The following is a 17,409-nucleotide window of genomic DNA, read 5'->3' on the forward strand; positions in this document are numbered from 1 at the left end:
ATTACTTTCCTTGGGAAGCCACTCGTATACTAGAATAAGAGTGTCCTGTGTGTGTATGTGTAACTAGATCTGTATAACTGGTAACACTTTCCAGTGTAGACAAAGCCTTAGTCTGTCTGCCTGCCTCAGTTCACCATCTGTATAATGGGGATAACAGCACTTCCCTGCCTCCCGTAGGGATAAATACAATACATACACTGAGGCTCTTGGGTACTACAGTAGTGGAGGCAGGGTAAGTACCGTAGATAGATGTTCTGCCTGGGAGTTGTTAGCACAGAGATGAAACGTGCTTTGCTGTCCCTGCCAGATGCTCCTGCTCATGAACGAGAAGAGCTCTTCATACAGAAGCTGCGACAATGCTGTGTTCTCTTTGACTTCATCTCCGACCCACTCAGTGACTTGAAGTTCAAGGAGGTGAAGCGAGCTGGGCTCAATGAGATGGTGGAGTACATCACGCATAACCGGGATGTTGTCACCGAGGCCATCTACCCTGAAGCTGTCATCATGGTAGGACTAGCAGGACTAAGGCCGGTTTTCTGTGATCGCGCCCCAGCAGGTGCCAGGGCAGTCAGGACTGGAAGAGGCTTCTGTCTGCATGCCTAGAAATTGGACGTAGTGAGAGGCGTAAATGAGGGCAGCTGGAGAGAGGAAGAACAACTTGCTCAGGAGGAACATGACCATGACATCTTTGGACCCTTATTAGCCATCCAGAGAATGACTGGGGTGTGTGCGTGGAGGGTCAGGGAATAGGCGGGGTATAGAGCCCCCAAAGGCATTTGTCTGCAGCACAGACAGCACTGGAGGTGTTTGACGTCAGCATGGCGGCTGTAACCCTTTGGCCTCCAGAGTGAGAGTGTTTGGGAGCAGTTATAACAAGCATCAGCTCTGGGCACTGCGAGAATGTCAGTGTCCGTGGGCCAAAGGGAAGGTGCGGAAAGGTCACTCATTGCTTCTCACTTCAGTTTTCAGTGAACCTCTTCCGGACCCTCCCCCCGTCGTCCAATCCAACCGGAGCAGAGTTTGACCCCGAGGAGGATGAACCCACACTAGAAGCTGCCTGGCCACACCTCCAGGTAAGAGAGAGTCTGCCAGCCTCATTTCCAGGTCACGGTGGGTGAATGGATTGCTAGGGGCTGCCTGGCCAGGTGACGGACGCCAAGAGGTAGGAGTGGGAAGGAAGGTACTAAGCTTTCCAAGTGCAGATTTCAAATATTCTCCCACTGCAGATGCTTTTACCCTCCCTTTCCTTGGGCGTCAGCACAGGAAATGAGGCATTGGATTCTGTAGCCTTCCAAAAGCAAGTGCAGCTTAGCCCCAGGTGTGGGCTGGGAACCAATGGCTATTCTAAGCAGTTTAGGGGGTCTTGCATTTTTGAAGTTAGGACCCTTGGGAATCTCTCCTTCATTTTTTCTCTCTCTCAGAAGCCCATGTCTCTGCTCCCCTCTCTCTGGCCAGGAACCTCAAGCATCCTCAGTGGTTGGGGCCTATTTGGTCCCCATAAGAGCCGTTCTTGGACACCCAGACCATTTACTTAACACTTTACCCGGCAAAAATAATTATGAGCAAAACTGATGGGGAGCAAACATTTCAGCAGAGATGTGAGAGCACAAACTGAGTAGTAGTTTGGGGAAAAGGGGATGTGGTGGAAGCAGCAATTAAAAAAAAATCAGTCTAGCAACAGAGCTCGGAGAGAAGGTTAAGAGAACTTGATCAGATCAGGTTCTGCAAGTACCTACGCACAGAGATGGTATCTGTTAGCAGAGGGCTGTTTGATCTCGCAATCAAAGACAGAAGACGAGCCAGTGGCTGGAAGCTGAAGTGAGAAATACTCACAGTGGAAATGAGATACAGTTTTATAACCATGTGGGGTAATTACCCATTGGTGCAGCCTACCTAGGAATGTGTGTTGTGTTAGTAAAGGCGGTGGGGCTCAGGCATCAGATGCTAACAAAACTCTTCTCCACTGTTAGAACATTCAACTGTTAATTGTTTCCTGGCACATTAGCGCTGGTGACACCTGCTGTAACAAGCCACCGTTCAAAATCTTTAGCCTTTTACTAATCAGATGGGAAAAGGAACATCATTGACACGTGTAAAGCATGAAGAATTAAGTGAAGCTTTTCTTTTTTTAAAAAGCCCCCTCTTGCTCTCCTCAGCTGGTGTATGAATTCTTCCTGCGGTTCCTGGAGTCGCCCGACTTTCAGCCAAATATAGCCAAGAAATACATTGACCAGAAGTTTATATTGTCAGTAAGTAGTTGCAGCTTCCCCCTCCCCATGCCCTTGTGAAGGGGTGTTTAGCAGGCACGCTGTGTATCACTGCTCAAGCAGCCCCCAAGGCCTCCTCAGAGGGAATGGGTAGTAGGCTTAGTTCAGAGAAGGGCAACAAAAATGATTAGGAGTGTGGAACAGCTGCCATATGAGGAGAGATTAACAAGACTGGGACTTTTCAGCTTGGAGAAGAGACCACCAAGGAGGGATATGATACAGGTCTATAAAACCATGCCGGGTGTGGAGAAAGTAAATAAGGAAGTGTTATTTACTCCTTCTCATAACACAAGAACTAGGGGTCACCAAATGAAATTGTTAGGCAGCAGGTTTAAAACAACGACAACAAAAAGGCAGTGTTTCTTCACACAACACACAGTCAACCTGTGAAACTCTTTGCCAGAGTATGTTGTGAAGGCCAAAGACTATAACAGGGTTAAAAAAAGAACTAGATAAATTCATGGAGGATAGGTCCATCAATGGCTATTAGCCAGAATAGCTGTTTGCCAGAAGCTGGGAATGGGAGACGGGATGGATCACTTGATGATTCCCTGTTCTGTTCATTCCCTCTGGGGCACCTGTCACTGGCCACTGTCAGTAGACAGGATACTAGGCTAGATGGACCTTTGGTCTGACCCAGTGTGGCCGCTCTTATGTTCTTAGGTAGTGTCTGGGCAGCTCCACCTTCCTCCATGCCCTCACTGGAGGAGCTCTTGGGGATCCTCAGTGCTAGGGGAACCTGCGTGGGTTTTTGCCATTGAAACTCACTCTAGAAGCTGCTTCCAAAGAAGGTCCCTGAAGGACTGGGAGAGCAGCAAGGGTTTCCCTGTCCTAGAGCTGGGCTGCATGAGGAGAGGCAGGCTCAGGAGCTGGCACTGGCACAGCCTTTGCTGTGCTACAGGAGTCTGAGCAATTGCTAGTGACACTGAACGTGGCTGACTGTGGGGAGGCACCAGCGTGCCCTGCGTGCAGAGGGGTGCGCTCCAAACTGGAACCTACTTACCCTGATGAGCAGACGCTTTCCCCTGTGCTGTCGGCAGCCCATGTCCAGCGGACAGCCCCTCAGGACTAAGTGAGTCCCTCTTTCCACAGCTACTGGATTTGTTCGACAGTGAAGATCCCAGAGAGCGAGACTTCCTGAAGACCATCTTACACCGGATTTACGGGAAGTTCCTGGGCCTGCGAGCGTACGTGAGGCGGCAGATCAACAACATATTTTACAGGTGAGCTGTTCTGCCAGGCCCAGCGATGCTTGGAATGGGCTTGGAGGACCCGGGGGATGCAAAGCCGGAGCATTCTGTCTGTTCTGGGCCCCACCAGTGACTGGGCAAGTCAGGTCATGTCTCTGGACATGGGGATAGTACTTGCCTGTGCTACAAGGGTAGTGAGGATTCAGTAGTGTGGAATGCCTCTGACTGATGTGGGAAATGGTAGGGCTTTCTTCCCCCGGCCATGTCCCAAAGCAGCCCACTGCTGATCTAGGAGCCTGGGCTGATCCCTTACCCACTCTTGTGTAGCACGTCCTCGAGCACGAACAATCCTGTTCTCTCCCTGAATCCTGTCATCTCTTTCGGGGAGGTTTCCCCTTACTGAGCTGTGTCCTGGGCTTGGCAATGACTCCTCTCCTCTCCCATCCCCCTCCCTTCTTCTCAGGTTTATCTATGAAACAGAGCATCACAATGGGATTGCAGAGCTGCTGGAGATCTTGGGCAGGTAAGGGCATTTCTCCCTTTCTGTGTTTCTTCTGCCAATTCTGGGAGCTCCAGGGCTTCTGAGCAGGGTGGGACCTCACAGCCTAGTGTATTATGTGGTGTAGCAAGGGCTTACCCAATCTGCCTTCAGGCCCATCTGCTGCCTCAGTTTCCCCTCACACATGTTGGTTCTCTCAGCCTTCCAGCACAGTTGGGTTGCTGAGCTGACTCAGCCCTCCAGCTAATTTACAAAAGTCTGCTCCTTCCTGGGTATCAGAGTCCAAATACACGTGCAGGTAGAGTTCCCCTCTCCAGTCTGGGCACAGCCCTTCCTTCCCCAGGGCCTGTCGTCTCATCCCCAGCCACTCTTCCAGCTTCACTCTTCTGCCAGGCTCTGCCCACTCTCTCCATATCCCTTCTGTTTAGAGGTCACTGCAACATCACATCAAGTGGCAGCACAGGAGGGACCCACACCTGCCCCATAGCCTCAACCACACTCCTGCATCTCCTTCCCAGGGCCTCTTCCAACACTCCAGTCCTCCTGCTGTTCTGTAGAGCATTACTGCCAGGGCTGCTAACCCCAGAGTCCATCTCAGTTCGGCTTCCCAGCAGGCCTGGCTTAATCATGTGATCCTTGACGCATTACTGCAGAACTCATCTCCTCCTGGAGCTAAGTGTGGCATGGGGGCAGCTGAGTCCCAACGCTCTTAAAGGACCAGCTCGCTGTGATGTGGGATTTCCCACTCTGCATGTGACTGGGCCTTCACTGGAGGGACTGTGCTTTTTAGGACACATTTTCAGGGTCCCCTGGGCTGGGGCCCTAGTGACCGCAGCCCTGAAGCCAGGTGCTTCCTGGAGATGATAATGTGGTGTGGTAGGGCTGGGGCTGGTTCTATGCTGTGGTTGCTCTGGTACATACTCAGTAATACCTGACCCTGTAATGTGTCTCTCCCTTCCCCTACTCAGTATAATCAATGGGTTCGCTTTGCCTCTGAAGGAAGAGCACAAGATGTTCCTCATCCGAGTCTTGCTACCTTTGCACAAGGTGAAATCGCTGAGTGTCTACCACCCACAGGTGAGAGGCTCTGTCAGTTACTGGAGAGGTCAAACACTCAGGCTTTTTTACAGCCACCGCCAGCTTTACTTATCAAAACCTTGCTGCGGGGGTTCTGCCCTCTATACGTTCACATCCTCGGATGCCTGACTGTACCTCTCACCCCCAGCATGTGCTTTGAGCTGTCCCGCCCCAGCCTCCTTCACCTTTGTCTGTTAACTTGCTGCCTCTTGCTCCTCGGCGGTGTGGGAATGCTCCACTGTCCTCTGCTGGCTTCAACGTCAGGCCTGCTCATCCTCGATGGTTGGAAGCTCATGGATGATTTCAGCCCGGGTTTTTACAGGTATTTAGGCCTTGCTGTGCTCAGCGTTGCAATGCCTGACTGATTTAGCAGCCTAAATCCCACCGACCGTCAATGGGATTTTTGACTCCTAAGTGCCTAAATCACTTTAGATTTAGACTCTTAAATCAGTCAGGCATTGCAACGCTGAGTGCAGGAATGCCTAAATACCTTTAACTATCTGGGCCTTATCCTCAGATATCTGCTACTCGCTACTACCCTTGTATTCAGAGAGTTGAAGGCCCCGAGTTCCATTCCCCAGCCCACGTGTGTGTGCTGTGTACTTAGATATGGAGGCAAGGTCCTTGCATACGGAGCAGTTCATCTAGGGAGACTACGGGACAGAAGCCCAGATCTGAATGGTGAAGCTCTCTTGCTTCCTGCTGCTTCCCTGACCATGCTTTTTGAGAAGGGAGGGGAGGGCTTTTCAGTTGCTTACTTTGTCACTGGCAATTTTTAAATGGAGATGGGATGTTTTTCTAAGAAACCTGCTCGGGTTCACCCAGGAACTAATTCTGCGAAGTCCTGTGGCCTGTGTCATACAGGAGGTCAGACTAAATGATCACAGTGGTCCCTTCAAGCCTTAGAATCTATTCATCTACCTGTCTATAGCCACAGATTCGTTAGTGTGCTGCCTGCTTGTCGTGAACATGTGGCCACAAAGTACACCTGGTGCAACATGAGGGGCAGAACTCAGGGCTTCTGGCTTCCAAAGCCCAGGGTTCTTCTGCTTGGCCTAACAGAGACACACTCACTAGTCGCTATCAGTCACTGGGGCGTATACACTCTTTGAGCTGCTGCAGGTTGCCAGGCACACGCTGGAGCAGGTCTGACCTGGCATGCAGCCAAGGGCCGTGTTAAGTGCTGATGCCTCACGTGTGCCGTCTGCTTAGCCAAGAGAGGAGTTCTAACTGGGCTGTGTTTTCCTTGCAGTTGGCATACTGTGTTGTGCAGTTCTTGGAGAAAGACAGCAGCCTGACAGAACCGGTGAGTGCCCTTGCTTGGCTTTGGCGTGTCAGCCACAGCCCCAGTTCACATCACAAGATATTTCTAGACACTTTAGCAGCTAAATTACTCTGACCTCACTCCAAAGAGACCTGGCATAAGTTGGATTTGTTCGCTCACTGGAACTGGCCTGCAGAGGGGTATCGGTCAACTGATATGTCACAAGCACGGGGCAGGACTTGATACTCATGCACAGCCAGGCAGGCTTTGGGGTCTGAGCAGGCTCAGTTTGGAAACAAGACATGAGCAAGCAGAGCACATCTAGGAGTGAGTCTGTCTTGTGTAATTCCAGTCCAGCTGTAGCAGAATCCAAAGCATGCAAAGACCCTCTCATGGCAGCTCCCCTTCTGGCTACACAGCTTCTGCCCTGAGAAGATGCTTGGGAATCGGACATCCGAAGAAACTAGCAAGAGTTGATAGGGAACTGCGGGTGTTTGAGATCCGATCTAAACCACTGGAGCTGGTCAGAAGGCCACAGGAGAGGGTATAGAAACTGGAGACAGAAAGATCTGTTTAGCCTGGGTGAGCTGTCCGTTGTGGAGGGGGTGGGCTTTGTTCTACTGAGCTGTTGGAGCCTCATTATCATATCCCCTCCTGCCAGTTCACCTCCAGGACATTGAATCCTGACAGCTGAGTTTGCCTTCAAGTTATAATGCTGCTGAAGACTAAATTTGTACAATATGGTGCTCTGGCGCAAACAGGGTCCAGATGTGTTTCCTACATTGTGGCTCTGCAGCCCACAGTAACACTAAGCAGAGCAATGCTGGCGGGACAGAGGGCGTGAGAGGAAGATCAAGGGCTCCGCTCCTCAGGGCAGAGTGCGGAGAAATGCCATACGTGGCTCTATTCTACACAGGCTCAGTTCTGGCAGACAGCTACTGGCTCATGCATGGAAATGGCATTTTAATTACTAATATTTACAGCTTGGGTTGTTTTGCACCTGAGCTGGCAAAGCTGCGCACTGACAGTTAGCCTGCCTGTGTTCAGCCATTTGCACATTCTAGCTCCAGCATTCCCACACTGCAGGTTCTGGAAATAGGCCTCCTCCTGCCCTCCCACTCACTCCCCCAAGTCATCCATATTCTCATTGCTAGAGGAAGCATATGTCTCCTGTGCCAGGTAATTCACCGCCCTGCTGATCCCAGGCTAGTGAGATCTAGCTGAGCCTGTCATTCAAAGTATTGGAGCTGCTGAGATGGGGGAGGGAAGCAGAGAATTTCTGGGGGGTTCTTGCTGTGCATTCACGCAGCAAAGTGTGGTAGATCCTTACTGACAACTCGAAGACTCATTACTGAATTTTGCAAATCAGTGAGCAAAGGCCTGATATGGTACCCATCATAGGACTCCCACTCACTGCAAGGGGCCTTGTATCAGGCTCCGACCAAACAGATTCTGTGAAGACAAGGCAGTGTCGTCACAGAACGCACTGGGTGTTTGTGTAAAAGTATCCAAGCCTTAGTAACCAGGGACCTCATGTGGTGCTTGTGTGCTTGATCCCTGCCTTGTTTGTCCTTCATCCAGCCATAACGCAAGAGCTGCCACGCCGAATCTTGCTGAATTAACGTGCTCCAGAATGGCAGTGTTAGTGATAGCCAAACGGAGAAAAGATCAACTCCTGTGCATCTCACCCAACCTTAGCTCTAGGGAAAACTGCCTTTGGAGTCACTGAAATTAGTTATTGATTGAATGGCAAAACTACCAGTGCTGGGGACACCGAGCTGTCCCTGCATTGCAGAGCCCTTGGAACAGTGGAAACATCATGCAAGCAGCCTTCCTCTTGCTGCTGTGCCCACTGCAGTTCCCTCAGGCTGCTTGCCGGGGCTAATCTCAGTGTTTCAGGCTTCTCCTAGGAATTGGTGAAAGGCTGGTGTTTCCAAAATGTTTTCAGTTGTGCAGCACCAACCAGACACTGCAGCCGTGAGCGCTATGTTCAGCTTCGACCAGTGCTAGCTGAACAGCATGTGAGCTCTCTGAACATACACTGACACTTCGGCTTCATAACTCCTGTTGTTGAACTACAAACAGTGTTAGTTAGGAGAACTGCTCTTGCAAACCGTTCTGTTTGAAGCCAGCGTGTGCAGTTTTCATGCAATGCATCTCTCCCAAGTGAATGTTCAAATTGCAGACTCTGCAGCGTGTGGCTGTATCTGTTTCAGGAAGAGATTGATTTGGAAATGAGTGGCTAAAACTTTCACTCAGTGCATTTGGATTCTGATCTAAAAGGCACCGAGCGTTGGTATTTGGCGTTCAGTGGATTTGTCACATCACTTTTGGGACATTAGGTTAGCCAGATCATGATACATTGAGTCCAGTATCCCTCCCCTGCCAGTACCTGATGCCTCAGGTAACAGTGGAAACCCCCCTCCCCCATTGCACTCAGTAAATGGTACAATCCTGCATGTGGACGAGAACTTCCGTTCTGACCCGCTGGTGATTAGTTTACACCCTGGAGCATCAGTTTCGATCGTCTGAATCTCAGCATCCGTACAACAAACACGACTGTTTGTAAAAGTCTCCAGTCTCTGTCCTGAGTCTCCTGCGGCCGTGAGCACCACAGGGCAGCTGCATTTCCTGGGAAGCAGAATTTCTCTCCCTTGCTCTCTATTCACCAGCATGTCACTTTGAGTGACCCCTTGTTCTCGTGGGGACAGAGTGAAAAGAGGCGATGATCAGTGTTCCCTGCGTAGTCTGAACCCTTATGACACAGGCTAGTACCAAAGTTGGTGAAGCCCAGGCTCAGAAGAAACTTTTTGGTCCCAATGCAGGGCTCTCCCTCTTGAATGCCTTCTCCAAGAATACCACCAAGTACATTAACTTACCAGAAAACCCATTCGCTCCCTGGGCAGCTTTCCTCTGCTTGCTAAGGAGCTGGGGTGGGGGGAAGTAGTCTCCTTGCCCAGTGCCCTAGATTGAGAAGGCTGTCAGCCACCGTACTGCCTGGAATGATGAGAACCTGGGCAGAGCCAGCGTCTGTGCAGCTGGATCCTGTCCAGGCTGCCTGCAGGGAAACGTGGGGGTAGGTGCCAGGTGATACAGGTGCCTTCAGCTTCCGGGTCTGGAGCCCAGAGGGTCCGTGTGCTGGAGAGGTAGTCAGTGGCATTGGCAAGGTAGGGAGAGGAGCAGCAAGGGAAGCTGTGCCACTTCAGACTTGAGGAGGAGAGTCCAGAAGAGAGTTCACCCAGTGCCTGTCCTGCAACATATAATTCTAAGGACTGCCCCAGACACTGGGATTCTGAGGGCCAAATACCTTGATGGAGCCCTCTTTAGTGCCTCCCAAGATCTGGGAGGACAGAGCAGTTCGAGGCCTGTGCTTGTGGAGGATCTCTGGATGCAGAGCTGTGGGGGAAGTGGTGGGGTTCAGAGGCATGAAACAGCTGGTGATTTGTGTGCCTAACCCGACTGAGCCCATATGTACAGGCCCTGCGTGCTGCATCTGCTGATGTGCTTGGGATGTGGCTGTGCTGGGGTTCTGTGGCTGAGGGGCTATACAGCAGTGCCAATAGGTTTGCACTCTGCTCCCAAGCTCCTTTCTTTACCTGCTCAGGTGATTGTGGGCTTGCTGAAGTTTTGGCCGAAAACACACAGTCCCAAGGAGGTGATGTTTCTGAATGAGCTGGAGGAAATACTGGATGTGATTGAGCCCTCTGAGTTCATGAAGGTCATGGAGCCCCTGTTCAGGCAGCTGGCCAAGTGTGTTTCCAGCCCACACTTCCAGGTAGGTTCCAGGCTCAGCAAGACCATCTGGCATTGCTGTGCACCTGTGTCCTGTTTTTAGGGTGAAGCTGAGATTCTGGAGCGTGTTTCTGTGATAACTAGAGGAATCTATGGTAAATTTTGTGGCAGTAGTGATCAGAATGACTCCTGAGGATGGCATAAAAACAGGAGGCATTAGTGAGCCACCAGACAAATAGTCTAGGAGAAGTAGTACTGTGAATGTCCTCCCAAGCTACTGATAGTGTTTTCCCCAGCCCTGAGTGTTACAACATTGAGGAACTAGCGTGGGTGTCTTGTGCTGCCTCCTTGTAAGTGGCCGATCTGATATGGCGGGGGGGCGGGAGATGGGCCCCGTTCAGCTTCCTCCTCTCCCTGAGTAGTGCCCAGGCCCTTCCAAGATCAAATTATCTACTTGTCTACTGCACTGGATGGTGATCAGCCAATGAGACTTTCTATTCTTATGAGTATTCCCAGTGTTGCATGCCTGCAGAAAGGATACCTTGCACTGGCCTGGCTCTGGAGCAGCAGATCATCCATTGTGGAGATTGAAGAGGGGGAGAACAGGAAGGATGGAAGATCTTCAGGGTCACTTGATGATTCCATTTGAGGGACACTAAGGGTAGCTGGGGAAGGTGGAAACGTTAATACCGTGATACAGTTCTGAGGGGCACTCCTGGTAGTTTTGGGATCAAGCCATTCAGCAGCTGCCCCTCTCCATACCCTTTCTCTGCATTGCCTCTTGTTTGCCATCAATGTGACGTGCACTTCGCAGATGCATACAATGAGGTGCTCTCTTCCCCACACAACTCACAGTGTAGGTAGATGCCATGCAGGCACGCATTAAGAAGGTCAGGAATTAAAGGATGGCAAAATAATTAATGCCAATCAACATGGGTTTTGTGGAAAATAGGTCTTGTTGAATTAATGTGATACAGGTTTTTTATGATCTTACAAGTTTAGTAGACAAAGGTAATTGTGTTGACATAAATTGCTTAGATGTCTGAGAGACATTTGATTTAGTCCAACATGATGATCTGAAGATTGGCGCTGTACAAAGGCACTGTAGCCCATGTTAAATGGATTAAAAATTGGCTAACTGATAGATCTCAACAAGTAATTGTAAATGGAATCATCAGATGGGGTTCTCTGCCCAATGCTATTCAATATCTTTATTAACAATCTGGAAGAAAATGTAAAATTATTTTTGGTAAAACTGGCTGGTGACATAAAAATTGGTGGGGTGGTAACTAAAGAAAAGGAGGAGTCAATTGTATAGAATGATCTGAACCTCTTGGTCACCTGGGTTCAGTTGAACATGCTAGGTACAAAGACTGTAGGCCACACTGACAGGATGGGGCCTGTATCCTGTAAAGCATGGACTCTGAAAACGACTTAGGGACATGATGGAAATTCTTGACTGTATAAGCAGGGGGATATTGAGTAGGGGTAAGAAGGTGGTTTTACCTCTGCATGTGGACAGAGTTAGTGAGACCGTTACGGGATAGAGTGTCCTTTTCTGGTGTCCAATAATGTTGATAAAACTAAGAGGGTTCAGAAAAGAGCTATGAAAATAAAGCTCTGTGAGGAAAACACTGCCTTACAGTGAGAGACTACCTCATCAGAGAGTTTGAGATGACTTGGTCATAGTCTAGTGCAGGGGTTGGCAACCTATGGCACGCTGCCGAAGGCGGCACGCGAGCTGATTTTCAGTGGCACTCTCACTGCCTGGGTCCTGGCCACCGGTCCGGGGGGCTCTGCATTTTAATTTAATTTTAAATTAAGCTTCTTAATCATTTTAAAAACCTTATTTACTTTACATACAATAGTTTAGTTATATATTACAGACTTATAGAAAGAGAGACCTCTTCTAAAAACGTTGAAATGTATGACTGGCATGCAAAACCTTAAATTAGAGTGAATAAATGAAGACTCAGCACAGCACTTCTGAAAGGCTGCTGACCCCTGGTCTAGTGCCTCAATGGGAAGAGATGTCTGATAACTAGCTTGTTAATCTACCAGACAAAAGCATAACAAGATATAACGGCTCAAACATGAAGTTAGATACATTTCAGACTAGGAAGAAGGCTCTTTTCTCTCTTTTAACAGTGAGGGTAATTAACCACTGGGACAACTTACCTGGGGAATCTACCACATCCTTATCATTTGGCATCTTGAGATATATTCTAAAAGATATAGTCTAGCTCAACCACAGAGCAGGGGTTACTGGATGCTATGGCCTGTGTTATACAGGAGGTCCGGCCCAGTGATCACAGTGTTATCTTTTGGTCTTAAATCTGACTCTGCAGTTGAGCAGGGATGTGCAGGGACCTGGCGTGATAGAGCCACAGGCTTGTTTTGTTTTTTGTCTGGAGGGTCTTTGAGACAGAAGTTTTCTTCTCTCTTCCCTGAAGGAAGTGTGAGGACTGTTGCTGAAGTGCCCTCATGGGATCTATTTTTACTGCCCAGTTAGCCCAGGCCCTTATGTGACTTTTAGGCCAGAGTCCCCTTGCAGCCACACAGGGTTTGGAGGTATTTTAACCCTGGGCTAGCTTACTCAGCTGCAGGTGTGAGTTAGAACTGAGCTCCACTTTAACTCGAGCTAGAACATAGTCCTCCAGTCCATTCCCACAATCCCACTGAAGGACCAACAGGCTCTCCCACAGTTGACAGAATTATAGTGTCTCTGATAAAAGGGATATCGCCCCAGACACACACAGGCATGTGCAGAAACAGTGAGGATGCAGTAACACAGATGGGCCTTTACAGTGGGGATCCTCACACCCGGGGTAGGCAACCCAGTGCTGAGACCTGAGTGCCAGTCACCCGGGTTAAGTGTGCAGTGAAGGCATAGCGTAAGGAAGAGAGGGTAAAGGAACTGTCGAGCAGGTCAGGGAGGAGTCTTAGCCTAGGGAGCTATATGGAAGGTGGTCCAGGGAGCAGAGAGAGACAAGAACGTTAAGGTGGGATCCAATTTATGCAGGAACCCAAAGGTAAGTACAAGGAACTTGAGTTTTGTACGGAGGGCAAAGGGGAGCCCTAGGAGAGATTTGCAGAGTGGTCTGATGTGGTCAGAGCAGCAGGCAGGGGAAATGGTTTTGACAGTGTTTTTGGTTGATTGAAGAGGCTTAGGTCAAAGGGAAGGAAGTTGCCGTAACAGAGGTGAAAGATGATTGGGACCTGGATGAGGGTCTTGAAGTTGGGGACAGGCAGCAGTGGAGAAAAACTGACCAGGCTTAGCAGTGATGTCAGTTTGGAGGGTCAGGAGGAAGAGAGAACACAGAGGGATGTTCCTGTTGGACAGGGAGGGGAGTGGAGATTTCAGGGAGGAAAGAGCTCCATTTTTAGCCCTTGTTGAGCTTTGGCTGGAGGCAGGACAGTACGAGGAAGACTTGTTGGAGATGTGACTGAATGGAGAGTCATCGATATAACAATAGCAGCTGAAGCCATGTAACCAAATGAGGCTACCCAAGGACATAGCCCTGAGGACCCTCCCTGCACAGGGAGAGAGGAGCTCTTGGAGTAGATGCAGCAGAATGTAAACAAGGAGAGACCAGAAACCAAGGGATGGGTCTCTCCAAGCAGAGGACCATTGCCAGAGGTGGCGAAGATGAGCTCCTCAGCCAGAGTTCTGTCGAGTCTGATTTCTTGGCTGGGGAGTGCCAGAACTTTTGCCTGATTGGTGACGAGTGGAATTCTCACATGCACCCTATGACCTGTCTGCAAGGAGCCTATACAGAGATGTGCTTCCCTCCTCCTGCAGGTGGCCGAGCGAGCGCTGTACTACTGGAACAACGAGTACATCATGAGCCTGATCAGCGACAATGCAGCCAAAATTCTCCCCATCATGTTCCCGGCACTCTACAAGAATTCCAAGAGTCACTGGAACAAGTAGGTCCTTTCTGTGGGTCCGGGGGCCATTAGGAATGAGTGTGCGAGCATTCAGGATCGCGCAGGCCTGCTGCTGGCGCCGGGGGAGTTCATTGTGATGCTGCTGCTGGCCGTGGGGCACAGAGGAGGCATGGAGCTCAGATACCAAGGGGAGGGGTGTACTAGATCTGAAAAACCCAAGTAGCCCACAGCAGCCAGGGCCTGGACATGTCATTTTGGGTGGCTATGTAGCCAACCCAGTCAGTTAGATGGCCGATATCGCTAGCTCTTGGAGTCTGACTGGCAGGTGTGTTGGGACTGTCTAGCCCAGTTTCACAAGCGTGGAGCGCGGAGGCGTCTGCAGCCTCCAGGGCTGAACAGAGGCACTGGTGAATGTGCTGGTCTGGTGTCTATAGCTGCCAGGTAACAGAGAGAGCACTGAGACAACACAACCCACAGGACAGTTGTGCTTCCTGCTGCTGCTTGGCACTAGATCCTCATGTGACCCGCCCACCACCCAGCTCTTCCTCCAACTATTGTTAGCTGTTTCAGTTAACTAGAGGTTAAGAGAGTTAAAAGACAAAACCCGTGCTGCTTGGGTGAATGACTTAGGAAGCTCACAGCACACATCCATGACCCCTGAGGGTACATTTGCAGGGCCAGCAGAAACCCATGGCAGCAAGTCTCAGAGCTCGGGCTTGCACTACAGCACTAAAAATAGCTGTGTAAATGTTCAGGCTTGGGCTCTGAAGCCTGTGGGGAGAGGGGGGCTTTTCCTGATATTTCTGTGGGGGAGAAGGCAGGAAAGCCCCCACCCCCGTCCTCAAGCCTTCCCTGTACACTGGAAAGAGGCAAAACTAGGGCACTTTTAATACAATTTAAGGGGAGCTTGCTGGAGCTGGGATTCAGTGTGTCTGTAATACGAAGAAATTGGCTGCAGAATAAAAACTGTTTGCAAACTATTGAACCATTGACTGTTTCTGCTTTTGCTTACCTCTTTGCCGTAAAGAATCAGAAGGAGGCACAAACAAACTGTTCCCTTTGCAGCTCCCCTTAAGGGGAGGGGTAAATGTTATGCTCACCACCAGGCAAGGAAATAGTAACCGTGGCCTTGGCTTTCACACCAGTACTTTTCACACACGCATGCACTTCATGTAGTTTGGGCCACCTTTCTCCCATCAGGATTCAGAAATGTGCTTTGCACCACTAGACAGAGCATTTCCAACAGTTCTGAGGTTTCTTTTCTCATTTGTCTGCCTCTCTCTCTCCTTCCTGGTACTTTCCTGGGAGCAGCACAGGACAGCTCTTGTACTCTGTTCTGCCTTTTTCCAGTTTGTGATGGTATTTTTCTACTAGCCCTGCTTTCCCTGAGATCTTTCTCGCAGCCACCCTTGCTTTCCCAGAATGGGCTGATGGACCCAGAAATTCTCCCCTTCCTTCCCCAAACTCAGTCACTGTGTGTGTCAGAAAATAACACCTAGGAGCTATCCCTTCATTGCAAACTGTTCCCAAAGACAGTTAGTACCGCGAGTCCCCTTCCACGGCAGGGGAGAGAGCACAGAGCGGTAAGGTGACTTACAGGAGCCAGACGGCGTGACTCCCGGCCCTTGTGTTACTAGCCCATGCTGCTTCTGGGCACGATTCCAATCTATGTTCTGATTTCCGAGCACTGCGGACAGGCAGGCACTTTCCGACAAGACAGTCCTGCCCCAGGAACTTACAGTGTAGTGTGAATAAGGCGTGACGCAATGCAAGCACCCTTGACACCAGAGGAGGAGGTGGCTTGTTCTCTCAGTGCCCGTAGTGCTAGTTCCTGGCTCCAAATTGTTATTAAGTACCCCTCCTTCAGAGTTGCGGTACGTTCCAGTTTGCTGCAGCAGCTGCTGCACGCTGGAACTGAGCTAGTGGAGTGAAGCCGTGTGGAGAAATCAAACAATGCGGCTGGTACATTGCAAACCCCCATCACGTTCAGCTGTAAAACGGAGTTGAACAAAGCCCTATAGGGAAAATCCCCGAGCTGGCCCCCAGCTTCTTCCATCTCTAGCTTCTTTGACTGACTGTGTGATGCCCAGTAGGAAAGGCCCTGAGGGCTTGAATGCTGATTACCTGCTGACATCTGTGTTGGGAACCACCAGCTCAGCAGCATTACTAGTTATGGCTCCATTGAACTGCAGCCCCAGTCACTATGAAGAGAGCTGCTTTCCCTCCCCCGCCCGTGGAGTAATATCAAATGGATTCAGGTCCCAGTTCTTTTCACACTGAGTACTGGGACCATAGGAAGGGCTCTGGTCAAGCTCCTAGAAGCAGAAGTGATGCCTGTCCCTTATACTGCTGGGAGACAGACAGACAACTTGATGCTACCTGTGACCCAGTGTCCTTCTTCTGCCTTCTTTGCAGGACGATCCATGGCTTGATCTACAATGCCCTGAAGCTGTTCATGGAGATGAACCAGAAGCTGTTTGATGACTGCACGCAGCAATATAAGGCAGAGAAGCAGAAGTGAGTAGCTTGGGCAGGGGCCTCACCTCAGCTGACTTAAACGAATATCTGAGTCTCCTTGACCATGTGAGGAAAGTCGCAAGCCAGTACAGTTAGCAGTCAGGTTTAAGTGATTGCTCGGGTCAAACAGGGGCCCTTCAGAATGTAGGGAAGCCAAGGGGAAGGCGTATGAACAAAAGCAGGAAAAAAGCAAGATGGAAATTAGGAAGGCAGAGGCAGACATCGGAAAGCAAAAAGCTAGAAACAACTGAGAAATCCTGTCAGTCTGTCAGAAGCAGGAAGCCTGTGGCAGAACTGTTGGGTTTGCTGGACCACCAGGGAATGAAGTGAAGGAGGAGGAGGAGGCTGCAGAGAAACAAAGGCCCTGATTCGGCAGTGCATTTACGCACCTTCTTGTCTCCCATTGACTTCAAAGGAACCTAACCACATGCTTAAAAATTAAGTCTCTGCTCAAGGGTTTTGCTGAATTGGGGCCATGATGATTTCTTTGCAGCCTTCCCCGCAGAGGACATTTGGGAAGGTATCTGCGGTTCTCAGATTATACAGAATTGTCTGGGGGTTGAGTTGTCAAAAGAGGCTGTGCTGGAATAAATGGATCAATTAAAGAGGCTCCGGTCCCCAGCCCCTAATGATACATCCACGAGCTGTGAAGGAGCTTGGGAATGAAGTGGCAGAGCTGCTAATACATACATGCTTGTTAAAGTCCGGTACTGTACCAAGCACCAGAGGGTAGCAAATATTGTACCTGTTTTTAAAATGCCTCTGGGGATGATTACAGCCCTGCAAGCCTTACTTTGGTACTTGGTAAGTAGGTTGAAACCAGAATAAAAAATACCTAGTAAAACAGGACAGGCTGAGGACAGGCCTGCACAGTGTCTGCCAAGGTAAGTTGTTCCTCACTGACATAGCAGAGCCCTTTGAAGGTATCAGAAGAACAGTGGCTAAAGCACAGGATGGCATAATTTATTTTGC

At 49.9% G+C, this 17,409-nt stretch overlaps 1 protein-coding gene across 3 annotated transcripts in view; it reads left to right on the top strand.

Annotated features, from left to right (window-relative positions):
• Positions 1 to 17,409, top strand: part of PPP2R5D (protein phosphatase 2 regulatory subunit B'delta) — a 41,408-nt gene that overhangs the window by 14,480 nt on the left and 9,519 nt on the right. For all 3 annotated transcript variants that reach the window (XM_050951211.1, XM_050951213.1, XM_050951212.1), the window contains exons 4-13: positions 308 to 507; positions 963 to 1,073; positions 2,157 to 2,249; positions 3,360 to 3,490; positions 3,921 to 3,980; positions 4,925 to 5,033; positions 6,286 to 6,339; positions 9,902 to 10,072; positions 13,832 to 13,959; positions 16,336 to 16,437. In XM_050951211.1, the coding sequence (XP_050807168.1) occupies positions 308 to 507; positions 963 to 1,073; positions 2,157 to 2,249; positions 3,360 to 3,490; positions 3,921 to 3,980; positions 4,925 to 5,033; positions 6,286 to 6,339; positions 9,902 to 10,072; positions 13,832 to 13,959; positions 16,336 to 16,437 (1,159 nt within the window). The remainder of the gene's footprint in view (positions 1 to 307; positions 508 to 962; positions 1,074 to 2,156; positions 2,250 to 3,359; positions 3,491 to 3,920; positions 3,981 to 4,924; positions 5,034 to 6,285; positions 6,340 to 9,901; positions 10,073 to 13,831; positions 13,960 to 16,335; positions 16,438 to 17,409) is intronic.

The sequence above is a fragment of the Gopherus flavomarginatus genome, chromosome 4 (genome assembly GCF_025201925.1).
Source record: "Gopherus flavomarginatus isolate rGopFla2 chromosome 4, rGopFla2.mat.asm, whole genome shotgun sequence".
In the NCBI taxonomy this organism is placed as follows: domain Eukaryota; kingdom Metazoa; phylum Chordata; order Testudines; family Testudinidae; genus Gopherus; species Gopherus flavomarginatus.